Here is a 16,837-nt window from a genome sequence, read left to right on the forward strand (position 1 = left end):
CACAATGTTTAAGCAACGGAAGGTCAAAACTGTTGCTGCCATGTCAACGGCTGGGGGCACAACAAAAGCTGCTGCTGCTGCTGCTGCTGCAGTTCGAGAACAATTTGCATGGCAATTGCGTACAGTACACATGGGAAATGGGTAAGGGTATGCACAAGGCTTCCATACTATATTGTAATTAAAAATACAAACACGGATAGTATGTGTTTCGGTTTTTTTTATTTTTTAATTATTTTTTTTTGTTGGTTGTTTATTATTTTTGTATATATATGTATATAAATACGTTTTAAATGCTTTAATTCATTCACGTTGTTTGCAATTCGAGTTTGTCTGCAGTTTTTTTTTTGTTTTCTTTGTTTGTGGTTTAGCGTATTTAATTCAAATGTTATTAAAACTTCAAGAGATTCAAATGTACATGTAATATGATGAACAGCTTTTAATGTATACATATAATTATATTTATATATATATGTTCATTTGGACACTTGTTTTAGCCAACTGGTACAAGTATAGCGTAAGGCTTTAACACTACATAGTATATATGTACGTATAAATTTATAAAAATGAAAACAATAATTTTTTGTAATTGTAACATTGAGATTTGCTCTTCGTTGTATTTGTGTCAATTTGCTGTTTAGCAGTGTCTTGTTTATTGTTTTTTTTTTATTTTGTAGCTTTGTACAACGACTTTGGATTCGTTTGTTTTTTTTTTTTAAAGAGCAAATAAATACGAAAGCGATGGTTAAACAACATTTAAGCGACTTACACTAGGTATTCATTTTTATTCGCTTTGAAAAATATTTCTTTTTTTTTTCGTATTTTAAACAAATAACTTAAATATTTTTGCAACCAAATGGTTTACTTCAAATATATTCCGAACATTTTCCAATTTGTTTTAGTTCGTGTGCGTTCTACGACAATACATATTAAAGAGTTAATGCGAATGTTTGTGTTTGTGTGTGTGTTCGTGTTGGTGTGGGTGTGTATGGTGTGCGTGTGTGTTTTAATGTGCTGTGTGTTGTGTTCGATTTAGTAGCCATTGCGGCGCTTGTAGTTGCGCACGTTGTTGGCCAGGCAGCAGGCGAAGATGAAGCCAACCAGCTGCAATAAAAATGTACGCGTTTATAATCAAAATATCACAGATAATTAACAAGAGAGAAGAAGAACTCACCTCGACCACAATCAGACCGATGCCAACATACTTGGCCTTCTCGGAGCTGCCGGACATCAAATCAACGAACTTCTCGCGGCAACCGCCATAAATGTTCAATGGGTTAACGCAGCTGCCGTCACAGCAGCTGGACGGCAATCCCGAGGTTAGCAGGCTCGTTGCATAGTCCTGGGGGCCCACGCGACCGCAGCAGTGCAGCTAAACGGGAACAAATGTTAAAACAGTTGACTCAAGCGGACTTTTGCAAGTAATTGGCACATACCGATTTCTGGATAGCATCGAAGACACCACCTTCGCGTGTCTCGCGATTGGCCCAGACCTTGTCGATCACCTCACCCATGGCATTATCGAACTTATCCTTGTTGGTAAACAGCAGCACAACGACTGTCAACTGGAGTATGAGCAGTACCAGCAGGCAAACGGCATAGCTCATGGTCATGCACACAGATTCGCGTATGGCGCCGCAACAGCCCAGGAACGATATGATCACCACAATCGAACCGAGGGTGATCATAATGATCGGCAGCGCCGCCTGCGGTGGGAAGCCGACCTGGCCATTGACCTCGATGGTGCCAATGCTCTGCAGTATGAGCACGCCATAGACAATGCCCAAAATGCCAATAATCTGAAAGGGATCAAGTAAAGCAAAACAATAAGTAAAATAATGCATAATTGAAGAGAGGGCAAGGCTTAATCTGTTATATATATATGCTATATTTCTATATTTGTGTTGATAAGAAAAATATGTCTAAATTTGCGGGTTTGCTTCCGCTGCTAAACATCCGGTTGCACACCAAACAAGTGTCGCGAGTGAATCACATTAAAGAGCTATAAAAGATATCGCTAGCAAAGTTGGTTCAACTCTATATGGTAGGTGCCATAAGTGGAACAGTCAGCCACATTAAAAAAGTCGACAGTCGACGGTTGCAATTGCAGCTGCAGTTGTCAGTTGATAGTTGAAAATAGCATAGCGCTAATTATGCTTAATTGAAAGCCAGGCAGTAAGAGTAAGAGTAAGAGGGAGCGACATTTGGCATGCCAAAGATAAATTATACAAATTCTTAATTACAACTGCGGGTGCCCCGACGCAGCTCTGACCTTAGGGATAGGGCCAAAGTACGTGGCTAATGGCTATTAAAATTAACAGGCGCAACGCCGCTTACGTAATGCAGGCCAGCTAACTAGCGGAATTAAAACAGATCTAATTAAATAGTACACACACACACACATATACATATATATATATATATATATATAGTCTAGTGTAGTGCTAATATTTGGGCAGGCGGCGTCTCGTAAGCTAGCCCAGTTTGTTTGGCTAAGCAAATCGCATCAAGCATACGCACCGTGGTACAAGGCTAAGCGCCGCTGATTAGATAAGCCTCATCTTATATATATACACACATAATATACAGAGTATATATATATAGCCCTAGAGTCCAATTTACGTCAACATTTATGCAAATTGTGAAATTTATATTGCCCTTCCCTGCAGAAAATGCTTTTTGCTCAGCAAAATTGTATCCGTGCCGGGCATCGCATCGCATCCAAGTGCAGGCAGCCACAATTGTTCGCCAATTAATTGAATTTACTTGATTTCATTTCATGCACACGTTTGCATGTCTTTCTCTCAGTCTCGTATACCCTGTACCCCAAAAAACACAAGCAGAGTTTAAGAGAACGCCAAAAATCAGGAATATTTTACCTTAATGCTCATGCATTTTTGTTAATGCACTTGAGAATGCCATTTTGATGGCCTCCAAATGTTTAAACAATAAAAAGTTATTTCGAAATGAATTTTTCATGGCGTGTGACTAATTGCGTCTGGAAGCACTTTCGCTTCTCGCTGTCTCCGTGTGGACGGGCTGCTTTATTTGGCACTTTGTGGGCGTCTCTCTCGTTAGACTTAATCCAATTTCTGAACGGAATTGAAGCATAGTCATAAGCTAAGAACTCGAGTCCAAACGCGGCATAATTGACCCAAATAGTCGGTAGAGAAACAGCATTCGGCTATTCAAGACGTTAATTGTTCCACTTTTAGGGAAAACAAAAGCGTTGCCTAATGTAAACATCACGTGCAAATAGCTCGGCCAGATGACGAATACCTCGAATGCACAAACATATTACAAGTATCTGTATCTGTATCTGTATCTGTATCTGTATATCTATATTATCTGTGTGTGTATATTAAGAATCTCTGCTCGTTAAGAGTTTCCCCAATTGAAAGTTGAATTTTTTTGTGGCCTCATGACGTCATGAGTCGCCCAAAAATAACTCAAATGCAAATTTGTTGAAGCACCAGAGACAAGGGTCATACGCTGTTTATTGTCAACCCCGGGACAAACAACAAGCATTGTATCCGACTGGGGAATACTCTAGCTATACAACTGTTATAAAGTTTAACTCTCACCAAAGCAAATACTTTGTGAAATCCATTTGGACTTGTTTATTGTCAACCCCGGGGCAAACAACAAGCATTGTATCCGACTGGGGGATACTCTAACTATACGACTTTTATAGAGTTTAACTCTCACCAAAGCAAACACTTTGTGGAATCATTTTGGACTTGTTTATTGTCAACCCCGGGGCAAACAACAAGAGTTGTATCCGACTGGGGGATACTCTAACTATACGACTTTTATAGAGTTTAACTCTCACCAATTTGTGGCATCATTTTAGCCCTCTTCTGCTAATTATACAGCTCTATTATATATATATTACTTACTCTCATTTGCCTGACTACAGGGTATACATGAATGAAATGAAACTCTGAGCTCATTTTATTAATTCCGGGGGCAGTTCGTGCAACAACAACCCTCGAAGCACATATTTAAAGTTATTTGGCTGCCCATCAATTGCAATAAATAAATACGCACGCGGAAAGAGAAAAGAAATTCAATGCTCTCTCTCTCTACGCGAGGAACCACACCCAAAAATTGCGGCCCGACCATGCGGCGCCGTATTTGTAGTCAGACTGACTGTCTGTCTGTCTGTCGCTTGTAACTGGCAGTTATCACAGGCGAACAACAAGTGAGAAGCGAGATAAAGTCGTAGACAAGTAGAAGCTGCTGTCAGCGCTTGTGCAACAGGACGTATGCGTGATGCGAACATGCGACATTTTGATTGAAAGCGTATCGCAATTTTGAAAAAAATAATTACACTCAACACGTATTTATAGTTCGAAAGCACGACACAGCACAACAACAACAACAACACAAACTTCTAAAACGGCAAACGTAGCTATAAAATAAAAGCTGGAGAAATAGATTACACAGCGAGTTTCTGTTGAAGTTTATTTGTTGACTCTAAAATGCCAAGTCGGAATGTTTGCGCAAAGGCTGGGAGAGTAAGGAATGCACAATGTTTGTTTGTTTCTGTTTGTCTTTTTTTTTCAGAGAAAATATTAAATGTAAATAGAATATTCTTGGAAGCTGCCTTTTTGAGCAAAGCTACATTTACAACAATTCTACTTATATATGTTTATTATACGTTTAGTTAAGCATTAAGTATTGCAAACTGGATTCAGAAAAAAGTTATTTATATATAAATTCAGTGTAATTTGCGCTGGCTAATTAACTCAATGTTTAAACTATTACTAGCTGCATTACTGCTGCATTAGTTAAAGATAATATTATAAAACATTGGCATTCATTTGTTCTTTTCACTTTTGTCAGGCAGTCTATATAATTATTCATTGCCTTTTTAATGCAGTTGCATTGGATTTACGAAGCAATTTTAATGACCGTTTTTGCCCTATAATTAAATCAATAAAGCAAAAAGTCTTAGATTATCGGAGGTAAAAAAACAACTCTATGCTTTGTATCATATTATCTTTATATTATATATATCAATATATATATATATCCATCTATCTATATATCTATATATATATATATCCATCTATATTCATATCCATCTATCTATATATATATATCCATCTATTTATATAAATATATATCTATCTGTCTATATATCTTTATATATATATCCATCTATCTATATATCATCTTTCTATCTATCATCATTCGATATATCATCTATCTATCTACATATATATCATCTATCTATCTTTAAATCATTTATCTATCTATATACTATCTATCTATCTATGTATATATCATCTATCTATGTATCTATCTATATATCTATCTATCTATATATCTATCTATTTATATAGATCCCATCTATCTATCTTTATATCTATCTATCTTTATATCATCTGTATAACTATCTATAAATCATCCAGCTATCTACATATATATGTATCATCTACCTACCTACCTGTATATATATATATATATATATATGTCTATCCGTCTATTTATCATATATCTATCTACGTATCCATCTATTTATGTACATATCCGATCTATCTATAGATCCATCACTCTATCTATCTATTTATATTTCTTTATGTCCATCTATCTACCTGTTTAATACAAAGCATAGAACAGTTTTTATTTACTTTAATAATTTCAGATTTTAATGCTTTAATATTTAATGATTTTTAGATGTTTGACTATACAACTATACAAAGCCCGCATAAACAAGAAAACATGACATATCTGACATATATGTATACATACTACATCTAAACCCATCTGATATGTATATATAGAACATCTGAAACCATCTGACATATATGTATATACAGTACATCCAAAACCAAGTCGAGTTTGTCATTAGCTGACTGCAGCTAAAATTCTAACTCGCATTTGATTCTCAAAAGTCAGACGTGTCGAAAATACAAAAAAATAAAATAAAAACTCCAATGATTGCATGAATCGGGGTAAAATACACGCCAACATATAGACATTGACTGTGCGTGTGTGTGAGTGTGTGTGTGTGTGTGTGTACATACACATACACATGTACCTGTATCTGTATCTGTATCTGTTGTTTCCCTTTTGTATTTAACCAAGCGAATTGCACAATGTTTTGTTGCTTTCTCGAGCGTTGCGTTGTTTTTTGTTGTTCATACTCTAATAAAGGGTATTGTCACTTTGTCAGGAAATGTGTAACGCATTAATTGAGGTCACAAATGTCAGAAATGTCATTACATTTATTGATAAATGTATCTGTAGCTATTTGAACTTAGCTCTCAACTTATTTGCAGCTGCCTGCAATTTTAGAGCTACGCGAACTGAGTTCTATAACATTTAACAAATTTATTGGGGGATTTAAAAGAAATTTTCCTGTTTTCCAATTTTTTTATAAAGGAAGTATAGCTTTAATATTAATATTAATATTAATTTTAAGGCAACTTTGTCAGACAAGTGTATCAAAACTTCGGCTTAAACAAAGCTAACTGAGCTTGATTTTATTTTTTATTTTTTTTGCTGCTCTTTTTTCTTTGTCTGGCCGAGCGACGCTCAAAGGCGGCTTTTTGCTGTGGCCTGTTAATTTGCTTGCCTTAACTGTCAAGTGTGTTATGTACACACACACACACACACTAACGCACACACAGATACACACACACTTGCACACAAACACGTCGTCTGATTCAGATGTGTATCTGTGTGTGTTTATATATATTTGTATTTTATGTATACCTGAGCCGAGTTGCTGTGCTGCACGTGTAAATGTGAACTATGTAAATAACGTGTGCTTGTTCTTTCCACCAGTTGCTGGGCAATGCAACAAGTTTTTAAAATTTTTTTCTTGCTGACTTATTTATTTATTAACTTGTTGAGCTTGTCGACGTATTCATGTTTCTTTTTTTTTCTGGTTTTTTTTTTCTGATTCACAGGGGCGTCAATTTAGCGAGCTTTCAAAATTGCTAACAGAAATATACGTGCGAATATCCACATACATATATTTGCGGTGATTGACTGACTGACGGACTGACTGACTGATTGATGATCAACGCACTGGCCAAGCCGTGAGGTCTAGCAAGCCGGGTTTTTCACAATAGTTATCTATTGTGATATAATATTTCGAAATAGAATAGAAAACGTTTGTTGTTTTGCAATTTCTGAAATATATATTTTTAGAAAGCGCATCGGAGAATTCAGAAAATGCATTCGCCTTTCAGACATTTGGTATTATTCAGCATTTCAGCCGATACGCTGCGAACACGTTCGAAGATCTGGTTAATACTTGATGTATATACATATATATTTACATTATGCATAACTATATTTCAGTTGAACGATTATTTGGTTTTAGGGTGTGTTTTTATTACCATTTGTATGCGCACAAATATTTGCCATACATATTAGTATTTCAAATGCGTAGCTAGATACTTTTGTATAAGGTCTCCGGCAAATAACAAGGCTCTGGTGTAGTTGACTCATGCATCTGCTGATCGAAGAAGCACGTCAGTTGCCCCTGTTATTGCTGACAATTATTGAATGTGTGTGGTTGTGTAGTTCATCTTATCAGAAAGCTGATGAGACAGCGTTGCATTGCCTGGAAACTGATTCATTTGAGAATAAACATATGACATCATGCGCCGTCGAATTCTGGGCAAATTAAATTAAACGCTGGACTTTAAAAAAAATATACAAGCTCAAGATCTAAACAAATCTGCGGCTCTGCTGCCATATAGTAGCTTACGAAAATAAGCAAACAAAGCAAAAGCCAAGAAATTCTCATAAAAACTGAAATTGATTAAGCTATGCCTACATTTCCGAACAGCAGCAGCAGCAGCAGCAGCAGCAGCTCAACTCGCCACATTCAGATATGGCTACAGATACAGATTCAGATACAAAAGTATGCGTGTGCGTTTGCGCCTCTGCTGGGAAGCTGAATACACACACATAATTACGTATATATTATATAAAAACGATGATGTCATAGCCACAAAACAAGCCATGCCAAAAACGAGGCTGACATGAAACGAAATAAAAAACAAGAGTGCTCGAATAGAAGATACGCTGTACAAAGTTCCTGAGATCGATCCTTTTGCCTATCTAGAAATGAGCATAGAGATATGGCTGCATAGCCTAAACTTTGGAGAGGTTTACATTGCCATAAATCCATTATACTTTGTCTTGATCAACTTCCAGGGCCATTCGCCTGGGATTCACAGTTCAAAACACTTGCGATTCTACGAATCGAATAAATGGCAATTGGCAAGTACTCTTATGAAATCTATATCTATATTTCCATTGAACTAAGCTTAACAAGGGAATTTCGATTTCATTTTCTCTATCATTTATATCATTTACTTACCGACACAATGGTATTGAATACGAAGAGTACATATTTAACCATAGATGTTCCACAATCCATTTTGTTGTAGTTATTGCTTCCTGGAATGCATGAAAGGAAAGTGATTTAGTAGTTGTTATTTGTTTAAACATTCAAATTAACTTTGACGTTTTTTGCCGGCAAACAACAAGTTCAAATTATTCAAATGCATATCGAAAATGGATGCCATTACGCAATATGCATACGATTAAAATGATTTGTATTTGTATGCGATACGGTTAATTAATTTTATGCAGTCGAGTGTTTATTTAATGGAAAGTTGAGCTACAAATATAAACTTGTTTTGTATTTATTTATTGCTTTTTTTATAGCACAATTTTATTTGATTTGGCTTGCAGAAAACGATATCCTGATATCGTATTAGTTGTGCTTTCCCCCCTTTTTGGTATACCCCTTGGGGGTATTATTATTATAGGCTTCCCACAAAATGCCTAACGCATAGAAATTGACTTTTTCGATTCCATATATGTTCTTAATCCAGCAATCTTTACCATACTCAGCTATTTTGTTTTATATTTCTGCCTATTTATATAATTAATTCCAAGCTAATATACAGCTGAAACCAATGTTTAAAATAGCTAAAAATAGCTAAATTAAAGCCAAAATTACAGATGCCTGCCAATTTCAACAGTTTCTGGCAGACTACCTCTGAAAATAGCCAAAATCTAGCTACAAAATTGCTGAATTGGCCACACTGCGATGGCAATTGCGATATGTATACGATAGTAATTGTTAATAAAATGAATTTGTTACAGGCGTTCTTCTTCTTAACTTTATTTTTCGTTACTGGTCACACATTTCAGGTTCATATTAAGCCCCTAAAACCGGTTCGGCCATCGCAAAAAAACAAATTTGTATGAACAATAAAGGCAAACGTGTTAGCAAGCCGATTTAATTTTTTCTTAATCAGACATTTGAACTCGTGTTTCGGTGCTTTATTCTTATAATAATAATTTATAATTGCGTCATGGTTAGCAGCAATTAAAAACAATGCTTGCTAATTAAATATTCAAGTTAAAATTATTGCGCCTTGAAACATGTTTACGCCGTAATTCCCATTCTTCGTCAATTTTATGGGTTGTCTTAGCAACCCACAACAACAACAACAACAACAGTTTCAATAATGGATAGCAAATGTATCAAGAACATGTATTGACAGGAAAAACCAAGAAGAAAAGTTCACTGCACTCGCTCACACGGATAATGAAGCAGCAGTAACAATAACAATTACCATACATTATCATTTAATTTTCATCTTTCATATACATATTTATCTTCACTAAGTAGCTGAGTTTTTAAGTGCGTCGTCTTTATTTTGAATGTGCTTTCGCACTTTCCGTTTTCAACCACTTTCACATGCATCTTTTTTCGAGCAGCTGCCGCTGCAGCATCTCGGGCAGCGCAGCACAAAGCAAATGAAACAGAAGCAAATCAGCAAATACCTATGTACATATGTATATGTACACAGCGCATTCACTTATTCGCTTAACTGCACATTGGCATTTAATACTTAATAACATTACCTTTTCTGATTTTTTATTTTATATTATTTTTTTATTCAAGTAACACGCGCACGGCACGTCCGACTCGGCGAAAAACTGTTTTTGATTTGACTTGACAAACACAAACGCAACGACGCAAAACTGGTTTACAGTGTGACCAAACTGCGGTAACTATAAAAATCTGCTGTGCATATTTAAATTCTGGTGTTTTTAACTGATTCGAAAAAACCAAGTAGAGATATTTAAAAAAAATAATGCTTTCATATAAAAATAATATAAAATTAATCATATACATTCATTTTCAAAATAAATGCCTAGTACAAATACCTAAATACCAAAAAATATTATTTGGCATATCTGAGAATGACGGATGTGGTCCCATTCGATCGTGGTGAAATAATAGCCCTGTCTTATTTGCGACAAGAATTTGAGAAGCCGCAGACAAAAATCGTGCAGTCAAATGCAGCCAAGGAGCCCTAGAATTCCTTTTCATATTTCATATTCGGATATTGTGTTTGTAGACACTTGCCAATCGGACCATAACACTGTTACGTACAGTTATTTGTGGACCATCGAAAACTATCAAGCCTACAGCGAAGAACAAATAACATATTCACCCCATGAAACCCTTACTAATGAAATCGAGTTTAAATTAGAATTAGAAACTCCTAAGCACTCTTATGATTTAAGTGTTCATTTCGTACCAAAGTGTTCGGGAAAGGAGCGATTTAAATGCAAGGTCTGCGTATGGATACCAGCAGACAAAGAGAAAAGCAAATCATTCAAAATTCTGACTTTGCCCGAAAGTGCAAAATTTGATTTGATAAAATATAATAAACTATCAGATAACAGTGAAATTCTGTTGGAAGGAGACAAGTTAACCATAGCGTGTGAGATAATTATATTTAAATCTTCGATTCCGGTTCTAGAATCTAAATTAGCTGATGATTTAGGCGCTCTTCTTGAAGAGGAGACATTAAGCGATGTGACAATCGTGACGGGCGATGGACAGAAAATAAAAGCTCATAGGCTCATACTTTCAGGTGAGAATTAATGGAGCACCGATCCAGCCTTATAATACTCTATATACAAACTCTTTATATATGCAGCTCGCAGCCCGGTTTTCATGGCCATGTTCAAGCATCCATCGAAGGAGAATGAGTTGGGCTGTATCACAATACCCGATTTCAATTATAATGTTATCAGGGAAATGCTACGATTCATCTACACGGATCAAAAGCCTAACATGGCTGACATAATTGAGGAGCTGTTAGCCGCAGCTGACAAGTATTGTCTCGATAGGCTTAAAGCAATGTGCGCCGACTTCTTGCTATCAAGTTTGTCAGCTGAAAATGCAGCCAAATTACTTAAATTGGCCGATCTTTATAATATGGAGTATCTTAAATCACGTGCAGTTGAGTTCATTAAAAAAAATATTGACGTCGTTTGGGAGACACCGGAATGGAAGCAGTTACTTAATATAAAAACATAATACCTCGTTTATTGAGAAGAAATTTGTTATGAATTAACGTGAAAAAACCAAAACTTATGACTTAATGAAAAACAGCATTTATATACCATGAAGCATTAACCAAATATCACACATAAATAAAACTAATCACGATTAATTTCCCTATTTTTAGAATATTTTTAAAATAAGATAAAACACTTATGATAACTGTTGGGCATAGATTACCCTTACCGCATTTGCAGCTTTTATTTATAAATACACGATTTGTATTTAATAGTGATATAATAACGAGAAAGTACGACTATCTTCGGCACACCGAAGAGTTAATACCCTTGTAGACATTAGCCTTATGGCTTTGCAGATATGTAAGTATATTGAAGTGCAATACAAATACTCATTATTCGACCGACTCTTCCCATAGAGCTCACTAAGAACACATATACTCTATAGGGTCGGATGTGTATACTTTTATGCATTACATAATTCATGACAAAATTATAATATCGTCTACAAGAGCGTTATAATAAGGAGATACATTTCGTCATTGCAGGGTTAGCGTCTAGTTAAAAGATTAAAAATTTTGCCGTCTCTGATTGTTGCGGGTCTGATTCGCCAAACAGCAGGCAAATATGAAGGCGACCAACTGTAAGTAGAGTAATTTTGCACTTTAGAACCAGAACGATTTTTGTTTACAAAAAAAAAAAAGCTCATAAGTTACCTCAACTGCAGTTACGCCCAAGCCAGCATATTTGATAATATTGGCATTTGTGTCCCATAGAGAGTCGACGGCAGACTTACAGCCCGGCTTAAACATGACGGACGTCAAGCTACAGGTGCCATTTGTGGGCGTGTCACAGCAGGAGGCCGGATAGGTAACGCCGTAATCGGAAAACTTGTGCAGGCCACAGCATTTCAACTGGAATTTGTACGATGTCATTTCGGAATATTATTCTATAGTAATCGCTGTAATTCTTACAGATTTCTGCAGAGTATCCATTAAGAGGCCGTCGGTTTTTCGCTGTTCCCAAATTGTTTGCACAACTTTATCCAGAGATTCACGTATTTGCACATGATTTATCCACACATAGATGATCAGGGCGATTTGGCAAAAGAACAAACCCAACATGATGATCGAGTACTAAAATGATGCAAAATCTATACCATTAATATTCTTATATTCGCTATAATTCTCAGATCAACTTACGGTTGTTAATCCGCAGGCGTTCTCGCGAATGGCACCGCAGCAGCCGAGAAATGAGACCAGAAAGATGACACATCCCAAGATAAGTATTATTATAGCGACACTATTTGCGGTAAAGGTTTGGTCAACGCTCGAAAAGTCCTTGATTTCCGAGACCATAAGAGAACCGAATATGATCAGCAAAATGCCGCATATCTAAAGCAGAGCAAGAACAACAAAAAGTAAGCAAATATTTCATTGGAGTATTTCTGCTAGGCCTGAATTCGAAAATAGCTGCGGTCTAGTCATAACAACAAGTATTACTCATTCCCTGTTATCGCTCAATTGTCGATTGTTTCAAAACATCTGCTGCAGCTCATTTACTATAATTACGGTCAGCATTGGCATGTAATGTGTGAAAATCACGACATTCCTAGCCATTTCTCGGTATGAGTTCACATTTTTCTCCACACAAGATAAGATAAGGCAGATATAATTCGCGCACGTAAGAGCCTTCTTTTCTTTTTTTTTTCGTTTTCGAACATCATGAGTTTATTTTTTACTTATTCCTTGAGATAAGATAGCCAGCCGATTGTATGAGTGGATTTTATTCATTTCAAGTGAAATTGTATCGATTCCCCTCTCGAGGGAGAGTGCAAAAACTTACCACAAATAATATATTAAATACGAAGAGCACATATTTAACTAAAACCCCACCGCAATCCATATTCAATAACTTATTTCGTATTACTCGCGAGTAGCTATAACTACGATCTGAACAGTTTCGGTTTCGAACACTCACTGAGCATTCATTATTCCAACAATTGCAAAATGTTCTAAAGCAGAGTTTTTTTGTTATCTTCAAATGCGGGTAAGCTTTTTCAAACAGAGCGCGAGTATTAAAAAGCTTTGCATACTTTTGGGCGTCACATGGAAAAAATACTAAATACTAAATACATATGTATGCAAAAGTATTGAAAGGGATATAGAGATATAAAGCTCACATATTATAGATCATACTAAAGGGCGGCACTTAGGAGAAAATACTAAATACTTATGTAGAAAAAAGTATTGACAGGGAGGAATATAGAGCTCACATATTGTAGATCATATTTTCGGGCGGCACATGGAAAAAATACTTAATACTTATGTAGACAAAAGCATTGAGATGGATATAGAGATATAGAGCTCACATATTGTAGATCATACTTTCGGGCGTCGCATAAAAAAAAATACTAAATACCAAATACTTATGTAGACAAAAGCATTGAGAGGGAGGAATATAGAGCTCACATATTATAGATCATACTTTTGGGCGGCACTTAGGAGAAAATACTTAATACTTATGTAGAAAAAAGCATTGACAGGGAGGAATATAAAGCTCACATATTATAGGTCATATTTTCGGGCGTCGCATAGAAAAAAATACTAAATACCAAATACTTATGTAGAAAAAAGCATTGACAGGAATATATAGATATAGAGCTCACATATTATAGATCATACTTTTGGGCGTCACATGGAAAAAATACTAAATACCAAATACTTATGCAGACAAAAGTATTGAGAGGGATGGATATAGAGCTCACAAATTTTAGATCAAATCTAGCTTCGATCCGTTGTCCACCTGCCTTTATGACTATATACGCCCATTGATCTCTATAGATACTCGAGTAGTAGATAAAAACGAGCAATACTTACACTCATATTCTTAGAACCCATTCCAAACTCCGAAAAATAGTCATTAATAATCTATATATATTTTATTATATGATAATTACACAACTTAGCTACAGAGAAAATCTGTGTTTTGTGCCGTTTTAACTTATAGAAACACTCCAGCGAAAGGTTTTATTTCTGATTTTCAGTAAGACGTACAGATTTCTTAACTATGAATTAACTTAACCGTAGACTTGTCTGCCCGCATTCGCTTTACGCATGCAATTGGCCAGCATGCCGGCAACGATGAAGACAATCAGCTCGTATATGCATATGCCCAGTCCGGACCACAGGACAATGTCGTTGTTGTCGCTCCAGAAATCGTAGAATTTCTGATTGCAGCCCTGGCGGGTCTCGTAAATGCTAGCCGGGCAGCTCTGCTGGCGGTTCGAGTAGCCGCAACAGGTGCCGGGCACATTGCCGTTATAGTCCTCGTAGCCCCGGTTGCCGCAGCAGTTGAAAGTTAGCTCCAATGCGCCCATTGGATAGCCATTCGTCGCGTTGTTATCATTCCAAATTGTGGTCACCAGCTTGCTCATGTCCTGCAAAAATTCTTGCCCATTTACAGCGATCCAGCAGGTGAGCACCAGTTGCAGCACGAAAAGTAAAAACATCAGGGTAGCATACTAAAAATATTAAAAACTAAAATCAATCAAATATGAGCTTGTATTGGAGACCGGAAAAAACCCACCGTGCTTGTGAGGCAGGCGCTCTGGCGCCAGATACCGCAGCAGCCGAAGAAGGAGACCAGGAATATCAGGACGCCCAGTACGGTCACACAGACGGGTATGGTATTGGCGCTGCTCAGCTGCTCCAGCTCGGTTAGGCGGCTAAAGTTGGACAGCATTATGGAGCCCAACACAATCAGCAATATGCCCACAACCTATTCGAATATAGTTTAAATTCATTATAATATGATTTATGGAGAATATCTTAGTTGCTTGCAGTCGCTTATTTAAATATAAAAATATATGCCCTTCTATGCAATTCTCATGGATTCTAGTAAGCCTCAGAGGCCGACTTCTGCATAAAATTGTGTTATTTGTCATCTAAGAAACTTTATCTTTGCTTATTTTAATATATTAAATAAAAAAATGTATGCCCTTCTACGCAATTCTCATGGATTCTAGTAGGCCTAAGAAGCTTTCATATTTGGCTCAAAATTGTGTTATTTGCCATCAAAGAAACTTTATCTTTGCTTATTTTAACACATTTTTTCATTTTGATGTTCAAAAAGAGAAATTCGTATTTCTATATGAAATAATGTGATATAGTCGACTTGTTAATATCGAACAGATATGAAAAAAACAATGTTACAGTATGATTAATGCCTCCTTTATCGTTATCATTATTACAAAGCAGACATAATCCATCATTGATAACGCCACAAATACTTGTGTATGTCACTCAACTTTTATCTTAATGAGAGTACCAATGCAATCAGTGTACATTCAAGTGACTCAGGCGCTGACAATGATAATTTCTGATAAAGCTTGCTATATAGTATAGAAAATTGCAAATAATAATCCTATGAGCCCGATCGCATGAGCAACAATTGTCTATAAATATACATATACATATATATAGATATATATCAGATGCATATATTTGAACATTGTGAACTGCGAAATACCAAAGAAATACGTTCTTAATTAAAATGAATTCGCGCCATTTAAGATTAAAGATATATGTTTTTGATAATTAAAGCACAAACTATTTGATTGTCGTATGCAATTCTTTCGGATTATATATAATTCTTAATAAGTCGAATAAGTAAAATTTTAATAAGCAGCATTTAAATAGTGAAAGATTATCTTTAAAAGATATGTTTTATTTGAAAAAGTGTTTTTATTTTTTAAATATTATATTAGGCACTTTGTGATATTTAGTTGAATTATCTGACACAGTTCACTTGACTCCGTTTAACTCACCAAAAACACAACATTTATGATGTAAATAAGGATATTAAGTATTCCCGATATGCAGCCCATTTTGAAGCCGTTTCCAAGGATCGTTCACTATAGTTAAATTCAAAATTTTTTTGGCAAATTTTATTAGTTTTGATATTTTATCGCGCTTTGTGTACGCGTCGATTACTGTCGTTCGATTCGACTGTCCTCAAGCTGTTCCGGCCGTTATAAACTAACCGAGTCGTTGTCATATCTAGATAGACTCCCATTTGTGTATCTTATCAGCCAGCCGAGCACATTCAGTGATAACACGAATCTACGCAATCGTTGCTCTAGGTCTTCGCAAAAAGAAAAAAATAACCACGGGAAATAGCCAAAAAGTAAATATTTTGGGTACATGTTATGGCCAGAATTGATTCATTGATAAGCCATGAATCAGCTACAAGTTGTTATGACCTAATACGCACCGAGAGCCTTGCGACTATATCAATTTCACAAATAAACTATTTATACACAAGAGTCCAACTGATAATGAGTTCTGCGAACTTTGCTAAAAGTTGTATTCTAAACGAGTTATGGGGTTGGAAAATTTTGACATATGTCTATATAGGATATTTGAGGGTACCATTTCTACTTGATTTTGGACCAAAAATAATGCTGCCATATTTA

General features: G+C 36.0%; 4 protein-coding genes across 4 annotated transcripts; 1 reads left to right on the top strand and 3 right to left on the bottom strand.

Annotated features, from left to right (window-relative positions):
• Nucleotides 1-404: 404 nt before the first annotated feature.
• Nucleotides 405-10,051, bottom strand: Tsp42Ee (Tetraspanin 42Ee). The gene is made up of 5 exons (XM_064684316.1): nucleotides 9,910-10,051; nucleotides 8,348-8,427; nucleotides 1,434-1,796; nucleotides 1,172-1,369; nucleotides 405-1,101 (listed from the first exon to the last, which is right to left on the bottom strand). The coding sequence occupies exons 2-5, from the start codon at nucleotides 8,405-8,407 to the stop codon at nucleotides 1,030-1,032; spliced, it is 693 nt and encodes a 230-aa protein (XP_064540386.1). The 5' UTR covers nucleotides 8,408-8,427; nucleotides 9,910-10,051; the 3' UTR covers nucleotides 405-1,029.
• Nucleotides 10,052-10,348: 297 nt separating this feature from the next.
• Nucleotides 10,349-11,516, top strand: LOC135429808 (speckle-type POZ protein-like). The gene is made up of 2 exons (XM_064684279.1): nucleotides 10,349-10,931; nucleotides 10,998-11,516. The coding sequence occupies exons 1-2, from the start codon at nucleotides 10,349-10,351 to the stop codon at nucleotides 11,378-11,380; spliced, it is 966 nt and encodes a 321-aa protein (XP_064540349.1). The 3' UTR covers nucleotides 11,381-11,516.
• Nucleotides 11,517-11,563: 47 nt separating this feature from the next.
• On the bottom strand, nucleotides 11,564-13,357 carry Tsp42Ed (Tetraspanin 42Ed). Its single transcript, XM_064684329.1, has 5 exons — nucleotides 13,207-13,357; nucleotides 12,564-12,755; nucleotides 12,336-12,497; nucleotides 12,078-12,275; nucleotides 11,564-12,002 (listed from the first exon to the last, which is right to left on the bottom strand). The coding sequence occupies exons 1-5, from the start codon at nucleotides 13,264-13,266 to the stop codon at nucleotides 11,931-11,933; spliced, it is 684 nt and encodes a 227-aa protein (XP_064540399.1). The 5' UTR covers nucleotides 13,267-13,357; the 3' UTR covers nucleotides 11,564-11,930.
• A 1,000-nt stretch (nucleotides 13,358-14,357) lies between these two features.
• On the bottom strand, nucleotides 14,358-16,369 carry Tsp42Ec (Tetraspanin 42Ec). The gene is made up of 3 exons (XM_064684326.1): nucleotides 16,190-16,369; nucleotides 14,950-15,141; nucleotides 14,358-14,884 (listed from the first exon to the last, which is right to left on the bottom strand). The coding sequence occupies exons 1-3, from the start codon at nucleotides 16,247-16,249 to the stop codon at nucleotides 14,441-14,443; spliced, it is 696 nt and encodes a 231-aa protein (XP_064540396.1). The 5' UTR covers nucleotides 16,250-16,369; the 3' UTR covers nucleotides 14,358-14,440.
• Between the last annotated feature and the right edge of the window lie 468 nt (nucleotides 16,370-16,837).

Source organism: Drosophila montana, unplaced genomic scaffold, assembly GCF_035044405.1.
Source record: "Drosophila montana isolate Dmon_TW-CO22-7 unplaced genomic scaffold, ASM3504440v1 contig_2716_1, whole genome shotgun sequence".
NCBI classification, from domain to species: Eukaryota; Metazoa; Arthropoda; class Insecta; order Diptera; family Drosophilidae; genus Drosophila; species Drosophila montana.

Coding starts and splice junctions, on each gene's coding strand:
- Tsp42Ee (XM_064684316.1), bottom strand. CDS start 8,407: ATGGATTGTGGAACATCTATGGTTAAATATGTACTCTTCGTATTCAAT. Junction 1,797..8,347: donor TATTCAATACCATTGTGTCG/GTAAGTAAATGA, acceptor GATCCCTTTCAG/ATTATTGGCATTTTGGGCAT. Junction 1,102..1,171: donor TCGGTCTGATTGTGGTCGAG/GTGAGTTCTTCT, acceptor TTTTTATTGCAG/CTGGTTGGCTTCATCTTCGC.
- LOC135429808 (XM_064684279.1), top strand. CDS start 10,349: ATGCAGCCAAGGAGCCCTAGAATTCCTTTTCATATTTCATATTCGGAT. Junction 10,932..10,997: donor TCATAGGCTCATACTTTCAG/GTGAGAATTAAT, acceptor TTATATATGCAG/CTCGCAGCCCGGTTTTCATG.
- Tsp42Ed (XM_064684329.1), bottom strand. CDS start 13,266: ATGGATTGCGGTGGGGTTTTAGTTAAATATGTGCTCTTCGTATTTAAT. Junction 12,756..13,206: donor TATTTAATATATTATTTGTG/GTAAGTTTTTGC, acceptor GCTCTGCTTTAG/ATATGCGGCATTTTGCTGAT. Junction 12,276..12,335: donor TGGATACTCTGCAGAAATCT/GTAAGAATTACA, acceptor TACAAATTCCAG/TTGAAATGCTGTGGCCTGCA.
- Tsp42Ec (XM_064684326.1), bottom strand. CDS start 16,249: ATGGGCTGCATATCGGGAATACTTAATATCCTTATTTACATCATAAAT. Junction 15,142..16,189: donor TCATAAATGTTGTGTTTTTG/GTGAGTTAAACG, acceptor ATATTCGAATAG/GTTGTGGGCATATTGCTGAT. Junction 14,885..14,949: donor GCGCCTGCCTCACAAGCACG/GTGGGTTTTTTC, acceptor TAATATTTTTAG/TATGCTACCCTGATGTTTTT.